Raw genomic sequence first — 25542 nt, forward strand, 5'->3', positions numbered from 1 at the left:
ACTGGTGGCAGCAGGCTGCTTGGCCACTGGAAGGCCATCCCAGACTTGTATTTTAGGAGATGGCATAAAGAGAACTCTAGAGTTACACAGTCACACCCTGATCCCCAAACCCCTCACACCCTCAGCTTCAGAAATCCCAATCACATGTCCAGTGGGGCTCTTGCTCCACATTAGGCACCAATAAGCATTTAAGAAATGCTTTCCAAGCTTATTAAGAAAACGTTCTGCATCCTACTTTGGTGAGTGGCATCTGGGTCTTAAAAGCTTGCAAGTGGCCATCTAAGATGCATCAGTTGGTCCCAACCACCTGGAGTAAAGGAGAATGAAGAACACCAAAGACACAAGGAAAGTATTAGCTCAAAAGACAGAAAGGGCCACATAAACCAGAGACTTCATCAGCCTGAGACCAGAAGAACTAGATGGTGCCCGGCTACCACCAATGACTGCCCTGACAGGGAATGCAAAAGAGAGTCCCTGATGGAGCAGGAGAAAGCTTGGGTGCAGAACTCAACTTCTAGTAAGAAGAGCAGACTTAATGGTCTGACTAAGACTGGAGGTACCCCAGAAAGCATGGTCCCCGGATTCTCTATTAGCCCAGAACTAAAACAATTTCCAAGGCCAACTCTTCAGACAGGGATTGGACTGGACTGGACTGTGGGACATAAAGTGATACTCATGAGGAGTGTGCCTCTTAGCTCGAGTAGATACAAGAGACTAAACGGGCAGCTTCTGTCCGGAGGTGAGATGGGAAGGCAGGGAGGGTTAGGAGCTGGTTGAATGGACATGGGGAATCAAGGGTGGAAGGGAGGAGTGTGCTGTCACAGTATGGGGAGAGCAATTAGAGTCACACATCAATGTATGTATAAATTTTTGTATGGGAAAAAAGAAAAAGAAAATGCTTTCCAAAGATAATTCCCTTTTACATAGTAGCCACAATCCTTTGCTTGCCTTTTCTTTCCCCAACTCTTTGATCATTGCTGATGATGAAAAGCTAAGGGGACTAAAATCTTAAAGGCACTTTTTACTGATTGTTGATTAAATAGGACAACAAAAATTCCAATCTGTTGTTCCTTTTAGACTTTCAGTGTTTTTCACAGTGAAGCTTTTCAAGGGTGTGGCAAGTGTGGATGGAACTCGTCCCAGGTCGGTGCCCCAGGACACCAGCCCATGCCAAGGTGCTCTTTGTACCATGTTAACGCCCACCACTGCAGCCTCCAGAGGGCCTGGTGACCCCTTGAGGGATACAGGCCACAGATCACAATGACCAAAGACTAGAATTCCTGCTAAGGAAGTGAGGCCTAATAGCAGTGTAAAAAAATGGCAAGGGTTTTGTTCCCAATTTCTTCTTGCAGAAATAAAACAGGAATAGTAAAAAGTCAAATGTCAGGCAGCAGAACAGGTGCATATGAGGGGGAAGGTATGTGGCTAGTGAAGGGCTAGCTTCTAGTAAGAAAACTAGAAAGACACAGGCTCTATCTTGTGGTTAGACAGGAGCCTGTAGTAGGGAAGTTGGCCAGGCAAAAGAAGCCATAACTGAGACTATGTCAAATACCAGAGACCAAATCAAGTTCAAAGACAAGTATGGGGAGCCTTGAACCTTTCTTTCTGTGTGTTGGCTACAAAGATGAATCAGAAGTAACAGTGAAAGTTGACCGCTTCCAAGAACGATGGTTGTGCCAGTAACAGCACCAAGGATTTAGAAAACAAAATGCATGCACAACATCAATTATTAAAAAGAACCTTCTTAAAATGGACTGCAAGTTTAATTGCCTCCATAAACTACTGCCTCTATTACCATGTGACCATTAGAAATGGATGGTGTTCAGCTACCATTACTGAATGTTCTGATCAAGGACCCAATAGTTGCATCCTTATCAGAAGGAAGAAAAGTGTGGAACAGAACTTCAAACTCATATGGAAACCAGACCTACTGGATCCACTGAAGAGTTAGGAAACACCCAAAACTAATGCCCCGAAATAATCTTTTAAACTTTGGATTGAAACTATCTAATGAAGCCATTGTTAAACTAAACAATGGTTTAGCCCCACTAATAAAAATGTTTGCCATGAGCATGCTGTTGTTGTTAGGTGCTGTTAAGTTTGTACCAACTCACAGTGACGCTATGTACAACAGAACAAAACACTGTGCAATTCTCACAATCATTGCTAAGTTTGAGCCCACTGCTACAGCCACTGTGTCAATCCATCTCGTTCAGGTTCTTCCGCGTTTTCACTGACCCTCTATTTTACCAAGCAGGATGTCCTTCCTCAGGGACTGGCCCATCCTGATAACACGTCCAAAGTAAGTGAGACGAAGTCTCAACGGCCTCCCTTCTAACAAGCATCCTGGCTGTACTTTTCCTAAGACAGAGTTGAGCATCGCGCTCTTATAAAGAATTATCTATGTGAGCTTAATTTAACAACAATTAATCTAAAGCACAGATGGGAACTCCAAGGAGCAGAACCTTGTTATTGGTGATGAAATAACACAGATATAGAGAGAATGGTACCACAACAATGTGAAGTATGTAATCAACGTTACTGAACTGTTCATGTAGAAACTAGTTGTGTATATTCCCAACAAAAATAAAATGTGTTTTTAAAAAATGATACTTTGAATTCATATAAATAAATAAAAACACTCTTATGTATGCGAAAACAGGGACACTATCTAATTTTCAGATTCTCTGAAAGTAATGTCACTTAGTCATTCTCAAATCTAGGATGAGATTTATCAAAGGACAGAGTCAAGGTGATTTATTTCCGAAGTAAAAAAGTACTTTGAAAAATGTCTTTGTTTTTCAAAAACACAGATACAACTAGCAAAAGTATCTGTGACAGCTGTGAAAACATTCAGCTGCCGGTGGAGGTATTTGCTTTTTTCGCTACAGCTGTTGAGTTCAGGTCAATGTTTATTTTCCTCTTCCACTTCAGCTTCCAAATCAAGAAATCTGGGCTCTAAATGCAAAAACATTGACCTTGAATTTTCTTGACTAGGCTGCCACCTTGTGGCGACCAGTATAAAGCACATGGATTTGGGTTTAATTGTAAACGGTTAATGCTGGGCTGCTGACAGAAAGGTTGGAGGACCACCCAGAGGTGCCTTGGAAGAAAGGTCTGGCAATCTGCTGCTATTGTTAGGTGCCGTTGAGTCAGTTCTAACTCATAGCGACCCTATGTACAACCGAATGAAACGCTGCCGAGTCCTGTGCCATCCTCACAATTGTTATGTTTGAGCCCATTGTTGCAGCCACTGTGTCAATCCATCTCGTTGAGGGTCTTCTTTTCAATGACCCTCTACTTTATCAAGCATGATATCCTTCTTCAGGGATCGGTCCCTCCTGATAACATGTCCAAAGTAAGATTCAGTCTTGCCATTCTTGCTTCTAAGGAGCATTCTGGCTATACTTCTTCCAAGACAGATGTGTTCGTTCTTTGGGCAGTCCATGGAACATGCATTTTGAGATAATGTTCTGCAATAATGTCTTGCAGTTAATGGGCACATTTCATTTAACTTCACATTGCTCGGAACTTATGAAGTGTATTGTCATCTTTTGAAATTAAAAGATGTATTAAATATTTCCAATGTGAAAATACAAACGAATACCATGACACACCTGGATCCCAGTGCCCAGTTTAAGGGAAAAAAAGCATGACCAACAAGTACGGCTCCCTCTGGATTCTTTCCATCTACATCCACATCCTTGTTCCAGTAACTATTTTCCTGATTTGGTTCATAGTTCCACTGCATTTCTTTATACTTTTAATTCATATGTAGGTAGCCCTAAAAATATACATAATAGTATTGTTTTGTATGTATTTACATCTTGTATAAATGATGTTATAATGCATTTGTCTGCAACTTGCTTTTTTTAATTCAATGTGGTTTTAAAAAATCCTTCAATGTTGACATTTGCAACTCTGGTTTATTAATTTTCACTGCTTGTATCTCATACAGTTTTATGAAGATATTTTTATATACATACTCTACATGCTTCTACATTAATTTACCCATTCTCCCACTGATGGGCATTTAGATCACTGTTTACACATATTTTGCATTATTAACATGCTGCTCTGACCATTCTCAGACATGTCTTCTTGTGTATACATCCAAGAGCTCCTCTATGATATATACCTGGGAGTGAATGAAATTCCTGGGTCAAAGAGTATCTATGTCTTCAACTCTACTAAATTGCTTTCCAAGATGCTTATTTCAATTTAAACTCCTAAGAATATACGAGTTCCCATAGCTCCACAAATGTGTCAGTATTTAGAATCACAACTTTTTACTCATTGCCATGATTGATGAGAACAGGCGCTGAACAGCTTCCCGTGTGTATTTTGGCCACCAGGTTCTTCGTCTGTGAATGGCCTGTTATTTGCCCATTTTTCTATTGGATTGTCTGTCTTACTGATTTAAAGGAGTCTTTTACAAGATGCTAATTACCAGTTAAATATTTGTTGTTTAAGTATCAAATATCATCTGTAACTCTTTTCACTTTTTTAATGATTTTTTGAGAAAGAAAAGCTTTGTTTTATTTTTAAATTTTAATGTAGTCAAATTTACATATCTTTTCCTTAGCAATTTGTGATTTTCGGGCCTCTTTAGCTATTCTTCCTATCCCAGCATCTTAAAAGCAAAGTTTTTTATTTTCGTCTAAAAATTTTACAGTTTTGTTTCCATATGAAGTCTTTAATCTAGAATTAACTTTTGTATATAGTGTCAGGTTAGCATTTCAATGTTTTACCCATATATACAGGAAACCCTGGTGGCACAACCATTAAGCGCTTGGCTGCTAACTGAAAGGTTGGCAGTTTGAACCCACCAGTGGCTCCCCAGGAGAAAGACCTGGTAATCTGTTTCTAGATCATAGCTCATAAAACCCTATGGGGCAGTTCTACTGTCACATGGGATCGCTGAGTCAGAATCGACTAGAGAGCACCTAATAACCACCACCACCCATATTTATAACTAATTGAAGCAGCATTTTTTAATAGTCAATTTCCCCTCCAATGATCTGCAAGTTAATATAGATGCATGGATTTACTCCTAGCCTTCTTCTGTCCCAACAGTCTGTTGGTCTAGAACACCAAAGTAATTACTATTAATGTATAATAATTTATACTATATGGTTGGGTGAGTTCTTCCCCTTGATTTTTTTCAACATTGTCGTTATTATTTTTGATCCTTTGCACTTCCCTATGAATTTTAGAATCAGCTTGTCAAAACCTACAAAAAAAATATTGTCAGGACTTTGATTCAAATTTATATTTAATTTGGGGAGAATCAGCGTCTTTAAGATATTGAAACTCCTTATCCATGAACATGGTATCTCCACTTTTATTTAGGTTTTCTTAAAGATTTTCATCAAAATTATATAATTTCTTTCAAAAGGTCATGCACCTAAAATGATACTTGTGAAGAGAGTGCTTCTTCACTCAAGTAGACACATGAGACTAAACAGGCAGCTCCTGTCCGGAGGTGAGATGAGAAGGCAAAAAGGGACAGGAGCTGGTTGAATGGACATGGGAAATCAGGGGTGGAAAGGAGAAGTGTACTGTCACATTATAGGCGGGGCAACTAGGGTCACATAACAATGTGTGCATAAATTTTTGTTTGGAAACTAATTTGAACTGTACACTTTCACTGAAAGCACAATTGAAAAAAAAAGGTCATGCATAACTTTGTTAAAGTTATTTGTAGGTACCTTATAGTTTTCATCGCTACTATATATTGTATGGTTTTAAATATTTACTTTTGTTTGTTGCTAGCATTTAGACATGCAAATGATTTTTTGCATGTTGATCTTATATCAAGAATACAGCTGTAAAACAATATGTGTATTAGTTGTTTAATGAGAAACTAATTTGCTCTGTAAACCTTCATCTAAAGTACAATAAAAAGAACACAGCTGAACTCTCTTACTGATTTTTATATATATAAATATACTTTTTTTTACAGTCTCTTTGGTTTCTATGTAGACAACCATATCATCTAGGATTAATGACAGTTTGTTGTCATTCATTCCAATCATTAAAAATTTTCTTTCTTTTTTATTACTACATTCTCTAGCAATTCCAATATAAAATAGATTAGGAGTAGTGATAACAAGGCATTTTTGTTTTTCCTAATTTTAAAAGAAATGTTTCCATTACTTCACTATTAAGTGAGATATTTGCTATAAACGTTCATAGAGTTTTATCAGGATAAGGAATTTCTTCCAATTCCTAGTTTAAGAGTTTTTGTTTTTGTTTTAATCACAGTGGATACTAGATTTGATCAAATTACTTTTCTCTTTCTATTGTGGTAAACCTCTAGCTTCTAATCTGATGATGTGGTGAATTACGTTAATATATTTTCTGATGTAACACCACTGTTTTAATCACAGGAAAAACCCAATTTGATCAAGATGTTGTTGCTGGATTTGATTTTCTAATATTTTGTTAATGATTATTTCACCTACATTCACAGGTAAGACTGTTCTGTAATCTTCCTGTAGCAGCCTGTTCTTGTCTAGTTTTGGCACGTGTAAAATGAGTTATGAGGTGCTCCTTCTTCTTCTGTTCTCCGGAGATGAGATCAGGACTATCTGTTCTTTGACTGTTTGGCAGAACTCATCTGTAAGACCACGGGTTGACCTGTGTACACCTTGTCAGGTTTTTGTCTGCTTGTTTGGTGAGCAGATTGAGTCAATGTCTTTCTTGGATATAGGTCTATTCAGGTGTTCCCATTTTATGTTAGTCCATTTTGTAAGTCACACTTTTCTAGGAAAGTGCTCATTTTATACAAATTTTCAAATTTGCCAACATAAAACTGTTCATAGTCTCCTTTAAAAAAATTTAATAAAAACGCTGTTTCTGTGGTCACATCCCCTTGCTCTTTCTTCATATTGTGTTCTCTCTCTTTAACTTGATTATTTTGGCTAGTCGTGCGTCTGTTTTACCAGACTTTTCTAAGAGCCTTTGGCTTTGCTGATTATCTCTCCTGTATGTTTGGTTTCCATTTCATTAATTTCTGCTCTTTATTATTTTTCAACCTTTGAGATTTTCTGTTATTCTTTCTCTGCCTTCTTAAATGCTCAGCTTATACATTTGTAGCCTGTCTTGTTTCCTAATATATGTGAACATTTCGGGTGACATATTTCCACCATGAGAGATGCTTACCTTGCTTTGAAGCTGAGGCGTTTCCCACTGGCAGCTCATTGTCATGGAGCCTTTCCTCTGGAACAGGCATTGCACGGCAGCTTCCAAAGATCCATGGGCCCCAATGACCAAGATCTTCTTTCCATTTAAGTTTACACCTATCAACCAAATTCAATATTAGAATCAAAAAATCAGATCCCTTCTTCTAGACAGCTTTAACCGAAGGAAAAATACCCTTTTAAAACTTGGCCCCCTCAGCACCAACCTACAATAAATATCAGCTAGGAGTGGGAACCTGTAATTAACCAAATTTCTCTATTCAAGTCCTTCTGGTTCTAATTCTAATTGCTGAATCTCTCTAAAATTGACCAGTATATTTTATTAGCCATAATGTACTCTTCCTTTGAGAGTTTTATGGCAGAGTAGCTCAGAATCATTGTCCAGATAACCCATACGATGGAAAAACACTGTATATGTGGATGATCTCAGAGATTTGGGCTTAATGGTTACTGATTAAAGGGCATATCCTGAAAGTTAATCTTGTAAGAAAACCTTGGTTTATATTTTGGGATTGTTGTATGATTTTTTCATGTTTAGGGGAGCTGGAGGACATTTGACTGTTTTCTACTCCAATTAGACTATAGAAAAATTTAGTTAGTTGACTTTTTATGCACTCAGCTAGAAAGCCCTTAAAAGAAAAAAACCAAACATGTTGCTGTCAAGCCGATTCCAACTTCCAGGGACCCTATAGGACAGAGTGGAACTGTCCCATACGGTTTCCAAGGCTGTAATTTTTATGGAAGCAGACTGCCGCATCTTTCTTCTGCAGAGCAGCTGGTGAGTTCGAACCGCTGACCTTTTGGTTAGCAGCCTAGCACTTAATCACTGTGCCACCAAGACTCCTTAGGAAAGCCCTTAAATACATGAAATAGTCTACAATAATTTACTCACTAAATTTAATAACCAAGAAGGAGAAACAATTCATTTCTATTTCACTGACATAAAAATACAAGGTCAAGGAGAGAATGATGTAAAGTAAGCATTGATGACTGACAAGAATTCTACTCACTAATAAATCCCAGGCTAGGTTTCTGTAGCCTAAACTATATCTGACAGCTTTCTCACTTCAGTCTTAAGTGTTAAGTCTTATCTAGGTCTACATATTGATAGATTTGAGTCACTAAAACTTGAAACATTTTTCATTGTGGCTATTTTGACCGTCTCATGAGAGAAATTGAGAATTTGTTTAAATTAATTGTCATCTTTACCAATTTCTCTTTGAAATTATAATACAATATGATGAGAAAAATTTACAGTCATTCCTTCATATCTCCACTCCAAGAAAGATGAGAAAATAAAGAAAGCCCATATTGAATGGCACATCCATGTTTCAATTAGAATTTTCCAGAAATAAATCCTTTTAAAAAACAATGTAAATACCAATAAATAGAAAATAGTAGCATTTTGGATGAAGCATCATACCTGATTTTTCAAGAAGTTCAATTACAGCTCTGGCAACCGGTGAAACAAAACACTCATGGGCATCCCCACGTACCAGCTTCCCCAGGTTTATATCTGTTACTCTGAATCAGAAAAAGAGAAAACAGGTAAGTCAAAACCTGGTCAAAACTCACACATAGGTAATCACATGTATTAATCCCAAATAACATACAGCTCATCTATGTCTGATGGAATATATGAAATACACATTGAAGACTAGAGAGAAACTAAAGGTCATTAGCTTCTTGGAGCAGCCCTTTAGGAAATTTCCCTCTGGTCCCTCTGAGCTGGGACAACCTTCAGTGTTCTCGTTCTACCTGGAAGGCACGAGCCATGGAGGTGTTCACTGCCCTACTCTAGGAAACACCGTTCAGTGGACTATAATGCAATGGTGCCCCTGGGGTTGTGCAATCCCGGCGTCCTGCTGTACAGCGCACTGTGCTGTTGTTAGCTGCCATCGAGTTGTTCCCCAACTCACAGTGACCCCATATACAATGGGATCAAACCTCTGTGATCCATGGGGTTTTTGTCAGCTGATTTTGAGGATTAGATCACCAGTTCTTTCTACCTAGCTCACCTTAGTCTGGAAGCTCTGCTGAAACCTATTCAGCATCACAGCAACACATAAGTCTCCACTGACAGATGGGTGATAGATGCACTTAAGGTTCATCAGTCAGGAATTGAACTGGGTCTCCTGCATGGAACGTGAGAATTCTACCACTGAACTACCACTGTCTTCACAGAGCCAACTTTACCCTTGAGAAAATTTATATCTTAATCAATATCAAAATCCAGAACCAATCCCACAAATTTGGAGTGACCTAGCAAGACCTGGAATTCACAGGTCTCATTTCCCACTTGACCTCAGTATGTACTTTATCTCCTTGTGAAATCAGAGCTTCTATGCCCTTCCTCGTTCAAATCCATAACATTCTGAAACAATCTAGCTTAAACTAACGGTCCCAATCCAGGTAAGTATTGAAATGGAGACATTTAGAAATGGCTTCATCATTCTCTCCTTTTATAAAAAATTTAAAACTTCTGGAAGTTTTCTTATTAATTAGGACTTCTCTCCCTTTACAAATGCTCTATGATAGGCTCGGCAACTGTTGTGACAACTTTTTAACCTGTATTTGGGTTTACCCTAAGTCTGAGTCACAATAAAAGGCTGCAAGAAGCCTGGGTGTCTGGCAGCCTGAGGTAGCCTTTCAATCCAGTCCCTGCAAGAAATATTGGATCAGCAGTCTCTCTCTGTAAGTTTGCTTTCAGCCTTGGATCGCTAAATACATCATATTTTTTTGGCCACAGTGTAAAATCTTCCTAAATTTCCATATGAGGAAACAGGCTGTGGGCTGGCAGCACTCCTTGTCCTGGCACAAAACAGAAACACACAGAAAAAGGATAAAGCATTGCTTATTTAAAGACGTAGTCATGAGCCATTGCCTAAGCTTCCCAAACTGTACCTTTGTGTTTTTCACAAATAGTGACTCCGTTTAGTGTTTTCTATGGCGAGAAGGCCTGTGACATCACACCGTGACCTGAGTCACAGCACTTCATATTTATGATTTTTTCCCCTTCAAATTTCAAATAAAACTTCACGTCATTAACAAAACTATTAGTTTTTGTCAACTAGCCTGGGACTAAGGCAGAACATGGTACTGCTGGGGAATCAGGTCTCTCGGTTTTTTCTCTCTAATCTGGCAGAATTATCAGGAAAAGCTATTAGCAGAGAAGACCAAAAAACCAAACCTGTGGCCACTGAGTCGATTCTGACTCATGATGACCCCACGTTTCAGAGTTGAACTGCACTTCGTAGGGTTTTCAATGGCTGTGATCTTACGGAAGTAGATCACCAGGCCTTTCTTCCATAGCAGCACTGGGTGGATTCGAATTGCCAACCTTTTGGTTAGTTGTCAAGCACAGTTTATGTCACCCAGGGAGCTATGAGAAGAGCTGACTAAAGACTCTATAAATCAGACAGGAACTTATAACAAATGAGTATGATGATGCAAGGAGATTACTTCCAAAATGTCACCCAAACCAAACCAAACCCATTGCTGCCAAGTCCATTTTGACTCATAGCAACCCTACAGGACAGAGTAGAACTGCCCCATAGGGTTTCCAAGGCTATAAATCTTTACGGAAGCAGACTGCCACATCTTTCTCCCATGGAGCAGCTAGTGGGTTTGAACTGCTGACCTTTCGGTTAGCAGCACAAGTACTACAAAAGGGCTAATGTATTTTCCAAAATATGTAGCTTTCTTATGCAGAATTTTAAAAACGCTCCAACTCCTGAAATATTTAAAAATAGCTCTTTCATCTGAATTACTGACACATTTGAAAAAATGGAAGGAATCGGGGGGAGATTACAGTAGAAAAACTGATTAAGCAATAAAAGTTGATTTTCTTGTCGATTTTCTTACCCATCCACATCTTTTTCTGGCTTCAAGGCATTAAGGACTTTGTTGCTAAACGAGTTCTCAGAAATCTGAAGGGCAAGGCCATGTACTCTGGTGTCCTCATTAATCTTTAAGATTTCATCTATAATCTAAAGAAGAAAAAAAGCCAAAAAACCAAAAATCAGTCTTGTGAAAATAACACCCAACAAAAGAAGCTTTATATAAAGATGGATTCATAAAAATGCATCTGTTATAGTTTCTTTTTGACTCTGTGTTGAAGGCTGGGTGAAAAGCACAATGAAGTCTTCCTCTTTTCATCATGTTTACAAAAGCTCAAAAAAACCCAAAAAGCTTGACTCAATTTTTTAGTGACTTCCTTTTGGCTCTTATGGTTCTACCTGCTGCTAGAAAAGCACAATAAAACAAAAGCGCAGTAGTTATTAAGATTCACACGGCAAAAGACAATTCCCCGTCCACCATCCCGTTTTGAGCCAAACCCACTGCCTCTTTCAGTGAAGCCAGTAAGCATGACTCAACCATTCCAACCTGGCCCAGCCCAGCCTGTGCTTCAAACACAATGTGTGCAACAAAAGCTTATAAATCATGACATTCAAGAAGTCATCACGTAGGCCCTCATGCTGTCTGGACCTGAGCGGCACACAGGGAGCCTTTTCAAAGGCTTGCAATAGATTGATTCTAAGCACGCAGGCCTTCTCACCATAGAAAACACTAAACAGAGTCACTATTTATGAAAAAGACAAAGGTACAGTTTGGGAAGCTTAGGCAATGGCTCATGACTACGTCTTTAAATAAGCAATGTTTTATCGGTTTTCTGTGTGTTTCTATTTTGTGCCAGGAGATAAGATACTGATTCATTTCACTGAACCAAATGATTTGCCCATAAATAAGAGAGAGACTAGCCCACACACATGGATCTCATTATGAAGAAGTGTTGGTTTACCATTTTTGTTTCACTGCTTAGCAAAACTCACTGTGGTATTACTACCAGCTAGGGGAAGAAAGCAGTCCCGGGATAGTGCAAATGGTTAACACACTCAGCTGCTAACAGAGAGGTTAGAGGTTCGAGTTCACTCAAAAGTGGCTTGGAAGAAAGGCCTGGTGATCTTCCAAAACCCAGCCATTGAAAACCCTGTGTAGCACAGTTCTACCCTGACACATATGGGGTTGCCATGAGTCTGAGTCGACACGTTGGCAATTGGTTTAAGGGAAGAAAAAGCTACCTGACTTACAAAAACCAGAAAGAAAGTTGTATTTCATTCACTCATTATTCTTTCATTCATTCAATAAATATATTTTGAGCACCTTCTTTTTACCAGTTCTAAGTAAAAGAAAGAAAGCTGTAAACAAAATAGACAAAAGTCTTGTGCTCAAGAAGTTTATATTCCACTGGGCGAGTAACAACTCCCAGATAATACAAACCCTGGAAGTGATAAATGACACGAAGAATTACAAAGTAGGGTAAAGGGATAGGAGAGTGATGGCAGTGGGAGGTGGTCCAGGAAGGCCCCACCAGGGTGTGACATCTAAGCAGTGCAGGGAAGCGAGGGAGGGAAGAGCTGCGTGGAAATTAGGGGAGCAGCCCGGGTAATGGGGCCCACGTGCAGCAGCAAGCAATATGATAAGATGTTTTAACAAAACAGAATCATTCCTGCAGAAATCTGCCAAACGCAGACACACTCAGAACAGTCATTGCGTTTAACCCAAAAGCCCTATTAGGCGCTGTCCAGTAAGATCCAGCCTTTTTCAGACTTCTGACTCAACAAAGCAAACTCCCCATGCCTGAATATCTTCTTTTCTGTTTCATTATTTTACTTGCCACATATGTATAAGAAACTACATTCTCCTATAGATAACAGACTTTTCTTCAAATGCACTGACTGATATTTCAGCTAGACTTAGTCTTTAAACCCCTTCTTTCTCTTTACTTTTGTCAAGACCTAATCCTGGACACATAGGGCAGTGTATCTCCTTGTTCCTGAAGATGCTCAGAGACAAACAGGGACGGTGGTCAAATAATGTTGGGAAACGCTGCATGCAATATTCCTCCCTCAGAAGGTCACAGTGAACATTAGCATATTAAATGCTCTGAGGAGTTTAATTCAGTGTTTCCCAAACATGTCTAACCTTGGAACATACTCTTCACCTAGCACTTATGAAACATACTTTGGGAAATGTTGTCATAAAATAATACCTGTCAAAACAGGTGTATTTGTATTATCCCACTGTTACCTGTAATCAGGATTTCGCAGAAGCAACTAAAGCAATGTCCACAATTAATATGTTAAGATTCTTACTTTTTCAAAATAATAATAATACCATACAAATTCATAACTATGAGAATTTCAACAAAGAAATATAGAAAATAAATGATTCCTTGTCAAAGAATGAGTCCAGGGCTATGAATACCAGTGGCAAAACAACCTAAGCAAATGCAAATTCTACTGCAGATAGAGTGTCCTTCTGTAAATGGACAACAAAGCTGTCTGTATTTTGATAATACTGGTATCACAGGCATCTTAATAATTGTAACATATTACAATGTCAAGTGTAGCAGAAAGTATTTGTCCAATATCTATTTTTCCCTTCTTCCTGAATAATAAACTCTTGATTTTTAGTTGTGATAATAAATTATCTAAGGCTGCCTGGTCTAAAAACTACATTTCCCAGCCTCCCCTGCCCTGTGGCGAAGAAATTAGATTCACAATGGAACAGCAGCAGAATTATGACTTTCAGGAAATGTCCATAAAAGGTAAGAGAGTAGGCCCCTCTTTGTCCTTCCTTTTTCTTGCTGGCTAGAATGTGGATGTGACATGTAGAGTTCAATCTGCCATCCTGGACCATGAGGCAGCTCAACAAAGATGGCTGAGCAATAAGCTAGAAGGAGCCTCAGTCTCTAATGCTTTTGTGAATTCATGATACCACCCAGGACTGTCTGCTTTTAAATTTTATTCATGTACAAGAAAAATAAACTTCTGTGTTAAGATTCTGTTATTTGAGGTTTCCTATCATACAAAGCCAAACTGAATCTTCAATGGCACAGCGAGTCTGAAGAAAACCAGCCATTAGAAGGACCAGGCACTAACTCGGGGGCCAGGAACCTGTGTTGCCTTTGGGCTGGTTTCTTCACCACTGCTTTGGAGTGGCTGCTTCCTCCAGATGTGAGATGATTCTTATGAAGGCTGCTACTACCTGCTGGCAGAAACAACTAAATCACATGCAACCACAATGAAAAGAACCCTTCGGGTGATTTTTATCAGTGTTCCCAAAATGCCACTGACAGATGGTGCTGGAAGGACCCTGAAGATCATCCTAGCCTTTATTTTATCGATAAGGCAACTGTGGAGTGAACAATTAATTTTGCCCAAAGCATTTGCCTCGCCTTTGTCTCTAGTTGCTGGGAGGTAACCTCTAAACCTTTCAATTTCCTGAGTGACTGGAGTGTCCTTTTTATTCATAGTGGGCCCTGCACCACACCTGAGAGTTTATCCTAATGAGGTGACTCAAGGTGGGTGCTGGCCATACTGGGAAGACCCACCAGGTGATATCTGGGGATGGGAGGGGCCTGGAGAGCAAGTTCAATCACATGGCTAATGATCCAATCACTCATGCCTACATAATGAGACCCCAGTACAACTCTGGACAGCTGACTGAGTATAGTGTCCTGCTCCATGAGGAGACGACAGGGAAGCTTCACATTTAGGACCCTCCTAGACTTTGCCCTATGCATCTCTCCCTTTGGCTGCTTCTGATTTGTATCCTTTTTGCTATAATAAAACTAACTGCGAGTATAGCACCTTCCAAGCTCTATGAGTCTATCTAACAAATTATTGAACCTGAGGTGGGTAGTGGAAGCCCCAAAATTTGGAGCCAGCTGGACAGAAGTGAGTATGGCCTGGGAACCCCCGAACTTAGAGCTGGTGTCTGAAGTCTTGGGTAGACTTGGCGGTCTGGAGGACTGTGCACTTCACCTGTGACGTTTGGCCTAACTCTGGGTAGCTGGGGTCAGAACTCTTCACAGCAACCGTAACCTAGAGAAGTCAAACGACTGGCCCAGGGTCAAAAAACCTGTCAGAATAGAGCCAAGAACTAGAACTACTTCTCCAGACACTGACAGCCAGATGGTTTCCAATAGATGATGCTGCCGCTATAACTGAAGGAAAAAAAAGAAAAAAAAAAACCTGTGCCGTCGAGTCGATTCCAACTCATAGCCACCATATAAGACAGAGTAGAACTGTCCCATAGGGTTTCCAAGGAGCAACTGGTGGATTCGAACTGCCAACCTTTTGGTTTGCAGCACAGCTCTTAACCACTGCACCACCAGGGTTCTGTAGCTGAAGAAACATACCCAAAATAACTAAGTCAAGTCTTCGATAGAAACACACAGAAATAAAGGACAAACTGATCAAGGAGAATTTATACTAAAGGGAAGAGATCACTTTTCCCCTGAAAACTGGCCAAAAGAAAAGGCTAGATCTATTCCAACCACAACTGAGATGCTAACAAAGCCTACTAGGTCCGAAGAGGAAAGCAAAATACAAGTTTGAATGCTGTTGTTGTGTGCCCTTGAGTTGATTTTCGACTCACAGCAAGCCCATGTGACAGAGTAGAACTGCCCATAGCGTTTTATAGGCTGTAATCTTTACGGAAGCAGATTGCCAGGTTTTTCTTCCACAGAGCCACTGGGTAGGTTCGAACTGTCAACCTTTCTGTTAGTAGCCAAGTGCTTAACCGTTGTGACATGAGGGCTCCTTACGAGTTTAAATGCCAGGTGGTAATTACCTCATCTTCACCGCTGTCTGGAGGGAGGCAGATGTGAGTGATGTTCAGACCAGCCTGAAAAGAGAACACAGGTTATTTGTCACTGTGAGAGAGCACATCACTAAAAATTACAATGCACCTTTAAAAATCAGCAATCCTCACCTCCTCTGCCAAATTCTGGTTTATTTCCTGCATCAAGTTATCATCACCTGCCTTGGGGGAAGGGAGAAGAAGGTGAATGTAACAACATGAAAACAGTTTGAAAGGGCACAAAACAATACGGAGATGAATTTTGTAATTATAATCTATCTAATTACGAATATGATAAGGAAAATGCAGAAAAAGCATCCTAGTGCTTGTAAAGTGTACTAATGGCTGGTTATATTGACATTAATTTCTTGGGCTTTCAAATTATGCCACTCTTTCACATTGGCCTCATGTTAAGGTATATATAGCCATATAACCAGCATCCCTTTATAAACAAGGACACCACAAATAGGAATTTAAATAATTTGCCCTTAAATGGGAAGCTGGAGTCCCTGGGTGGTGTAAACAGTTAAGGAGCTCAGCTGCTAACCAAAAGGCTGGAGGTTCCAGCCCACCCAAAGGTGTCTTGGAAGAAAGCCTTGGTGATCTACTTCTAAAAAATTAGCCATTAAAAACCCAATAGAACACAGTTCTACTCTGACACACATGGGGTCACCATGAGTAGGAGTTGACTCGATGACAACTTTTTTTTTTTGGTGGAAAGTTAATGAGTAAGCAAAGGGCTAAGAGGCCTAAGCTCACATCACAATCCGATTGTCTCTCTACTTTTCTAACTGCCTTTCTCTGTAAGGGGCCGTGGATACAGACCCTAAAGAACATAACTGGAGTGAGCACAAAAACGTAACCCTGATGGAACTGGAGGCTGCTGTCTTGATACATTAAGGGTGTGTCAAAACTGCGGGAGCAGCCAGCTGTTGGCTCTGCTGGTTGACAGCCTTGGCCTGCCTCATCATTCCCCTGCACCTGTCATCACAGAGCAAGCCAATCAGCATGGACAGCATGCCAACTGTGGCGCCCAGCCACAGGGCTGCAGCCAAAGACCACAGGGAATGCAAAATCCTTCCGGCCCGGGGATGGCGGTTGGCCCTTCCAGTGTGTGGCAGGCTTCAGAGAGCTGGTAGTGAGATTACCAGGTACCTGTGCTTCTTCTAGCATCTGTCTTCCACAGAAACAAAGGGGAACTTTCTCCCTCTCACTTTCAAATCACCTTTGACAAGCATTTCCACTTCAGGGCAAGTCATTTAAACTCCTCTTTCTGATGTCCTCCTTTATAAAGGGATGCTGGTTATGTGGCTACTGGTATATATGTCTTAATATGAGGCCTATTATAAAGAAGTGGCATAAGTTGAAAGCCCAAGAAATTAATATGTCAATAAATACAGTAAAACCTGCAAGAGCCAAAACGTGTGTAACTCAGAAACCTGTCAGAGAAGGAAAACTCAAATATCTTCCACTAATAGAGAGCAACAGAAAAATGTAAGACTACACCCTGCCAAAAGCAGAAATCTTGGGAAACGTGAAAAAACAAGGCAGTCCTGTCTAGTTCCAGCCCTCACAGGTTTCACTATATTAGCCACTTGTTCCCTTTTATAAGCAATAGGATTCTTCTTCTGCATTTTCCTTACCATCTTCATAATTAGATTGCAACTTCCTGGGACTACCTTCTGACCTCTAAGAACTGCACCAGAGAAGACTCACAAAAAAAAAGACCCCCAAGCACAGACACAGATCTCTAATCTGTAACCCTGCAGAAGCAAATGATCAAATAATGGGGAAACAACAACATTTCCAGCTGAGGTCTCTCTTCCACCCAGTAAGCCAGAATGGGACTTTTCTGATAAGAAATACAGCTGGTTTTTTCTTTTTTTAAAAAAAATTTTTTTAATTGTACTTTAGATGAAGGTTTACAGAACAAACAGTTTCTCATTAAACAGTCAGTACACATATTGTTTTTATGACCTTGGTTAACAACCGCAAGACATGTCAACAATCTCCCTTCTCAACCTTAGAGGACCTTTTTTTTTTTTTTGGTGAAAATATACATAGCCAAAGTTACACCATTTCAAAAGTTTTTACATGTACAACTCAGGGACATCGATTACATTCTTCCAGTTGTACAGCTGGTCTTTTCATACAATTCTAAATTGAATAGCATAAAATAGTAAGACTGAACCACATTCTCACCTTACCTGAATAATAGCAAGCACCGGCTTAAAGGCAGGGTTTTTTTCTTGCAACAAACTCAAAACTTCTTTTGAATTCTGAATGACTTCTCTACATAGAGAAAGAAAAACAACACAGTAATTTCTTTACTGAGGACTAGAAAGTATTTACACAACACGTTTTCTTAGAAAGTTTGTGACTTTAAGTGAAAATAACAGGACAATGTAAGGATGCACTCCAAGTGTGGAGAGTGTGGATTTTATGGAGGGAGGAAAACAACGAAACCATGAAATATTAACTCAGTATAAAGTGGGACAAGCTAATTTTTTTTTTATTGTACTTCAGGTGAAGGCTTACAGAACAAATAGTTTCTCATGAAACAGTAGTACACATATTGTTCTATGACATTGGTTAACAACCCCGCAACATGTCAACCCTCTAACTTCTCAAACTTTTTTTTTGGTGAAAATACACATAGCCAAAGATACACCATTTTAAAAATTTCTACATGCACAGTTCAGTGACATTGACTACGCTCTTCCAATTGTGCTATTATTCTCACTTAAAATGAAGGCTTACAGAACAAAATAGTTTCTCATTTAACAGTTACTACAAATGTTGCCCTATGACAATGGTTAACAAATCTCACAACACATCAACAATATCCTTACTCAACCTTGGGTTTCCTATCACCAGCTTCCTTGTCCCCTTCTGCCTTCTGGCCCTTGTCACTGGACTACCGTACCTCATTCGTCCCATTTGGTTTTACGGGGCTGTCCACTCCCAGGCTGAACAGTGAACCTCGGAGGTAACTTCACCACTGAGCTAAAAGGGTGTCTGGGGGCCATACTCTCAGGCCACTAAATCTGGTCTTTTTTTTGTGAGTTAGAATTATGCTCTATATCCTTCTCCAGCTCTGTACAGAACCCTCTGTTGTGATCCTGGTCAGAGCAGTCAGTGGTGGTAGCCGGGCACCATCTAGCTGTACTGGACTCAGTCCGGTGGAGGCCTTGGTAGCTGTGGACAATTAGTCCTTCGGACTAATCTTTTCCTTGTATCCTGTTCTCTTCATTCTCCCTTGCTCCCGAAGGGATGAGACCAGTGGAGTATCTTGGAAGGCCACTCACAGGTTTTTAAGACCCAGACACTACTCACCAAGGTAGAATGTAGAACATTGTCTTTATAAACTGTGTTATGCCAATTGAGCTAGATGTTCCCCGAGACCATGGTCCCCACAGCCCTCTGCCCAGCAATTCAGTCCCTCAGGGAGTTTGGATGTGTCTATGGAGCTTCCATGACCTTTCCTTGTACAAGTTGTGCTAGTTTCCCCTGTATTGTGTACTGGGACAAGCTAATTTTTAAAAGTATGCAGAGATGAGCAAACTAGATGTTAACGGTAATTTTCTAGGGGTGAATTTTTCTCTTGTATTCTCCAAGTTTACGATAATGAAAGTTTTGCTTTTTTTTTAAACAGCCCCACTCCCCACCCCCAATTCCAAAAAAAGTAGTTTGGGGTCCATGGGGAAAGAAAACGTTGATGAGTTGCAGGTAGCAAAGACAGGGATTGGGGAGACAAGAAATGCCAGGTCAGAATAAATTCCAGGTCCCAGAGTTTAAACAAGGGGCGAGCAAGGAAGGAGAGGGAAGGCAACGTTGCAGAAACCCTGGGGTTCCATCAGAATTTGAAAAACTCCGAAGACTTCTTAGGGAGAGAGACTCGCACTGCCCTGGCACCTGCAGTCTGCAAATAGACCTCCCAAAAGACCCAGCAGCAAGTCTCCCAGCCTCCACCTTATCACCACTGCAGGAGGAGGAAAAGGGGTGAGTGTTGGCAGCCGAGGGGGAGGGCAGACCTCGATAAACAAATGTGGCAGAAGTCAGGCTCTATTTCTTCAGCCTTCTGGGATGTGTGACTTCAGAGGCCACCTTCACCACCACACTATGAAATGCTTCTCACTAGCATAGGAAAGTCCCAGGGTAGGCAGCTAACCAACGGGTTGGAAGTTCGAGTTTACCCTGAGGTGCCTTGAAAGAAAGGCCTGGCAATCTACTTCTGAAAAATCAGCCATGGAAAACCCTACAGGGTGCAGTTCTACTCTGACACACATGGGGTCGCACCCCATGAGCACCCTAGATTGGAAGGCACTCAAAATACACAGTGACCACAACAATGGAATCAACTAGATGGTGTAGCAGTTAAGAGCTCGGCTGCTAACCAAAAGGTCAGCAGTTTGAATCTACCAGCCGCTCCTCAGAAACCCTATGGAGCAGTTCTACTCTGTCCTGTAAGGTCACTATGAGTTGGAATCAACTTGGCGACACTGGGTTTGGTTTTAAAACACTGGAGTGTGGATCCAAGTGGTTCTTAGCAGTGTGGATAAGGACCATCTGTGGAGCTTGATATAAACAAAGGCTTCTTGTTGGGGCCCAGGAATGTGCAAGTTTAACAAGGCAGCCTGGTAGTTCTGAGTCACTAAGAGTGGGAACCCAGCCCCGCAATCGGACCAGGAAGCTTTTCGTTTAAGCATGAGCAATTTACTCAGTCTCCACAAACCTCAGTTTCCTTATCTTAAAAGAGGGAAACTACAGTGCCTTGTTGCCTTTTTTATCATCATTGTACATAGTTTTTTCCGTGTCCCAAAGCTACCCCTGAACACTAAACAAATTCATAATGACAGCAATAATTTTCCCAGAAACTCACCGCTCAATAAAATGAAGGAAACACTTCTACAAATAAGTCGCAATAGTTAAAAAGTAGTCAGGCTTTTAAAATAGTGAGGTGGGTGCTAGAAAATAGATGTGTGGGAAGAAGGCTCACCACTGTAACTAGCTGTCATGGACTGAATGACGTCCCCCAAAAAACTTGTGTATCAGTTTGGCTGGGCCATCATGATTCCTGGTATTGTGTGATTTTCCTATATGTTGTAAATCCTGCCTCTATGATGTTAATGAGGGAGGATGGGTGGCAGTTCTGTTAGTAAGGCAGGACTCAATCTACATGATTAGATTGTGTCCAGAGGCAATTTCTTGAGATATAAAAGAGAGAAGTCAGCAGAGAGACGAGGGACCTCATACCACCAAGAAAGCAGTGCCAGGAGCAGAGCGTATCCTTTGGACCCAGGGTCCCTGTGTGGAGAAGCTCCTAGTCCGCGGGAACACTGATGAGAAGGCTGACACGGAGAGAAAGCCTTGCCCTGGAGCTGATGCCCTGAATTTGGACTTTCAGCCTACTTTACTGTGAAGAAATAAATTTCTCTTTGGTAAAGCCATCCACTTGGGGTATTTCTGTTGTAGCAGCACTAGATAACTAAGACACTAGCTAAACTAATAAAATAAGGTAACAGCTCCCCCACAACTTGTTAGATGTGTAGCATTTTGTCCTTTGGGGTTGCTCAGATTCTTACAGACTCAACCAAGGCATGCAACAAAGGAGTCACCAGGCTCGATAAATCTAAAAAGTACCATAAACGTTTCTAGTCAGAGATTTTCCTGCCCTGGGCAAAAATAATTGCCTTGCCAACTTCCATTCTGACTGGCAACAGTTGGAAAGATTGGTGTGACTCCTTGGAAACCTCACATTCATGTCTCGGCTGCTATCTGTGAAATGACATCCTCTTACTCCTCAGGGAAACCCTGCCCGGCAACGTGTGGCAACAGGACAAGCAGATCTAAGGGTAGAGGTTCTAAAAGATCCAAATAAAACTTAAAAGAGATTCACTGAACTATTAGTTCACCCTCATATATCCACTGGTGAATACAATTTATAATCCCTAATGAGTTACCAATATAACAGTGTGGTAAGAGGACAGAGGGAGTCCCTAGGTGGTGAAAACAATTAATGCAATTGGCTGCTCACCAAAAGGCTGGAAGTTTGAGTCTACCCAGAGGCGTCTCAGAAGAAAGACCTGGTGATCTACTTTAACTTTTCAGATACGTGTTACTGAAATAAACCAAGAACTAACGTACTTGGGTTCCCGGATGACTACTCCAATTGACTTTTAGCCAGACCTACCTCCATGGTTTCTTCCAAGTCCTGAGTAAATCTCTTTCAGGGCTAAGATATTTGTTAAATGATGCACATAACTCAATTGAAAGGTAGCCCAAGATGCCTGGCTATGACCAAGTTCCCACAGGTGCAGGCAATGACAAATTTGCCATGACTGCCACCTGACCAACAGTAATTGTATGACATAATCAACTGAATGATTCATCACAGTTGTGGAAATATTAAAATGTGATTTACAGAATCACTGGAGTACAGCAACATCCATAACTACCTTTAAAAGTCGGTGATATCATTGTTTTCATTTTACATGTGAAGAAACTGAGGTCAAACAAGCTTGGCCAACCTCTCACAGCTAATGACCAGTGAGGTCACACTGCAAACCAAAGCCCCTCTTCTTAACTGTATTCTATGAAGCAATAATTCACTGATATCACACTTTCTTCTAGTTTAGAGCAAGAATTGGCAAACTATGACCCACGGTCTGTTTTTGTACCATCCACCATCTAACAATGGCTTTTACATTTTTAAATGGCTGAAAAAAATGACAATACTATTTTGTGGCATATGAAAATTATATGAAATACAAATTTTAGTGTCCACAAATAAAATTTTGAATTTCATCAATTAAAAAAATGTGGGAATTTCTTTTTTCTCTTGTTACATAAGTACCTACATAATATCTTCAATTTTGCCTCTTGGCTCACAAAACTCAAGATATTTACTTACTGGCCTTTTAGAGAAAATGTTTGCTGACTGCTGGTTTGGAGTATTGTGAAAACAAATAATAAAAATAATAATAGACAACATCTGTTGATGGCTTAGCATGTGACAGTTCCTGGGCTATGCATTCTCTATATATTCTCATTTAATCCTTACCATAACCCTCTGAAGTAAAGCCCAGTTGCCATCAAGTTAATTCTGACTCCTGTGTCATAGACTAAATTGCATCCCCCTAAAATATGTGTCAACTTGGCTAGGCCATGATTCCCAGTATTGTGTGACTGTCCACCATTCTGTCATCTGATGTGATTTTCCTATGTCTTGTAAATCCTACCTCTTTGGTGTTAATGAGGCAAGACAATCTACAAGATTAGATTGTGTCTTAAGTCAATCTTCTTTAAGACATAAAAGAGAGAATCAAGCAGAGAGATAGGGGACCTCATACCACTAAGAAAGTAGTGCCAGAAGCAGAGTGAGTTCTTTGGATCCAGGGTCCCTGTGTTGAGAAGCTTCCAGACTAGGGAATGACTGATGACAAGGACCTTCCCCCAGAGCCAGCAGAGAGAGAAAGCATTCCCCTGGAGCTAGCACCCTGAATTCAGACTTGTAGTTTCCTAGATGGTGAGAGAATAAATTTCTCTCTGTTAAAGCCATCCACCTGTGGTATTTCTGTTATAGCAGTACTAGATGACTAAGACACTCATGCAACCCCATGTGTGTCACAGTAGAACTGCGTTCCACAGGGTTTTCCATGGCTGATGTTTTTAGAAGTAGATCACCAGGCCTTTATTCTGAGGTACCTCTGGGTGTACCAGAACCACCGTTTGGTTAGCAGCAGAGAGTGTTAATCATCTGCAAAACCCAGAGTAACTCTGAGGCAGGTATTATTTCCCTATTTCATGAGGGAATTAAGACTGACAACCCAGTGCAGCAGGATCCTAACCCAGGCTCCAGGTCTCCAGGAGTCCCCTACTGACCACTCTACTCGTGTCAAAGACAGTCATTGCTTTAAATTGAAAGAGCATGCATGAATGAAACCCACATGACCCCAAATCGTGATTTACTAATTCAACAACTATTTCACAAGTTCCTACCATATGCCAGGCACTCTCTCCAGTGCTGAGGGAGGATCCAGCAGTGAACAAGTAAGACCCTGCCTCCATGGAGCTTCCATTCCAGGTGAAGGGACAACAATTAACAAGAAAATAAATAAAGAACAAGAAAGTTTTAGGTAGTGATGAGCGCTATGGAGAAAACAGGAGATGGGGTGGTGGATATGGCTCCCGCTGTCTTTAGACCCTAACCACTAAGGTGACCCTCCTGAGCTGTATACGCTGGTTAAAACTAATGATCTTGCAGAAAAAGAGGTAAAGGGAAGTGACTGTTTAATGGGTTTCCTTTGGGGTGATGAGAAAGTCCTGGAACTAGATAGTGGTGACTGACATTATTTTTTCATGTGCAGGGCCATTGTTCACAGGAAGGCCACAAATTGTGCCCCTTGTCACAATGAACCCAGATTCCTGTTGGGTGTGTTGTAAACAGAGAGCCATTCTTCACGCCCCCTGCTCTGAGCACACCCTGTGAATATACTCTTAATGCCACTGAATTGTACACTTTACAATGGTAAATTTTGTGTGTATTTTGCCACAATATAAAAAATTCAAATGACGTAAAGAGGTTGAAAGTAAATGTGAATGCAACATTCAGAAAAAATAAAAGGTAAATGAAACAAAAGTCTCCTTGATACCTTCAGCCACATCGTGAGGAGCCCTGGAAACTAATGCTATTACAGAGGGCAAAAAATTAAAATAAATAAATACAGCAACTATTTTAGGGACGGCAGTTAAACAGGCTGTCCGGTGTAAGAAGATGTTAGCAAGAGAAATCCTAGTTCCCATGGCCTCCAGGCCTGGCCGGCACGCTCTGCTCTTCCGCGGCCAGAGGCAATGCGGCGATGCTGGACACGAGTCATCCCCGATTCTCGTCCTCATCCTGATTACCCTGTGGCCGGCTCCATCTTAACTTTCCCAGAAAAAAACGATGTAAAAGCCGCTTTTCCATTCAAAGAGGAGGCGGCGGCGTGCTGTAAGGCAAAGTGCACTCCCCGGGAAGCCACTGTTCTGCCCGCTGGGCCAGCCGCGGGCTCCGAGCGCAACGCCGCCTCCGCCAAGCGATTCCGCAAGGCTTGGGGCCTCCTTCCGGAGCCCTGCAGGACCCTGCGCCTGGGCCCCACCCCCGCCGGAAAAGGGGCGGCTCGGCGGGCCGAGCGCGGGCGCGCCTTCTCTCCTCCCTCTTCCCTCTCTTCTCGGCCTCCCTCCACGTCCGTCTAGCTCTTTCTCCACCCCCCTGGACCGCCGCACCGCCTTTTTCCGATTGGGGACGCGCCTCTCGCGCTCGCAAGAGGGCCGGCGGCCGGGGCGCACGTGGAGCCCGGCACGGAGCGAGCTGGCGGCGCACGCGGGGGATGCCCGCCGCCTCTGGGTCCCGCCCCGGACGCCCGTTCTCCCGCCGGCGCACAGCCAGGCCTTCCTGTTACTCCACCAAGTCGGCACCGAACACTCGCGCCCCCACCCTGCGAACCCACCCCTACACCCATCCCGGACCCTCAGACCCGCGCGCGCCGGCTGCCCACGCTCTCAGTGTCCGGCCGCCGCTGGGACCTGGGCGGCAGCGCGAACACTCACCTGACGATGGCGGCCCGCGCCGTGGGCGTCCGGCTGCCCCGGCCACGGCTGCTCCGGGACTGGCCGTCCTGCAATCCCTGCTGCCCGAGCAGGCCCT

At 41.6% G+C, this 25542-nt stretch overlaps 1 protein-coding gene and 1 non-coding gene across 4 annotated transcripts in view; both read right to left on the reverse strand.

The window, feature by feature from the left end:
• Nucleotides 1–25542, reverse strand: part of MTHFD1L (methylenetetrahydrofolate dehydrogenase (NADP+ dependent) 1 like) — a 249208-nt gene that overhangs the window by 217063 nt on the left and 6603 nt on the right. For 2 of the 3 annotated variants that reach the window (XM_023729120.1, XM_023729121.1), the window contains exons 1-7: nt 25446–25536; nt 18062–18146; nt 15987–16037; nt 15846–15899; nt 11070–11194; nt 8629–8729; nt 7168–7304 (exon numbers count right to left, since the gene is read on the reverse strand). In XM_023729120.1, coding sequence (XP_023584888.1) covers nt 7168–7304; nt 8629–8729; nt 11070–11194; nt 15846–15899; nt 15987–16019 — 450 coding nt within the window. In that variant the 5' untranslated portion in view covers nt 16020–16037; nt 18062–18146; nt 25446–25536. Of the gene's footprint in view, nt 1–7167; nt 7305–8628; nt 8730–11069; nt 11195–15845; nt 15900–15986; nt 16038–18061; nt 18147–25445; nt 25537–25542 lie in introns of those variants that run through there. The other variant, XM_023729119.1, reaches the window with a different exon arrangement.
• On the reverse strand, nt 24216–24341 carry LOC111820353 (small nucleolar RNA SNORA11). The gene has a single exon (XR_002823903.1). It is a non-coding gene; the product is annotated as a small nucleolar RNA SNORA11 (small nucleolar RNA).

This window comes from Trichechus manatus, unplaced genomic scaffold (genome assembly GCF_000243295.1).
Source record: "Trichechus manatus latirostris isolate Lorelei unplaced genomic scaffold, TriManLat1.0 scaffold00002, whole genome shotgun sequence".
NCBI lineage: Eukaryota > Metazoa > Chordata > Mammalia > Sirenia > Trichechidae > Trichechus > Trichechus manatus.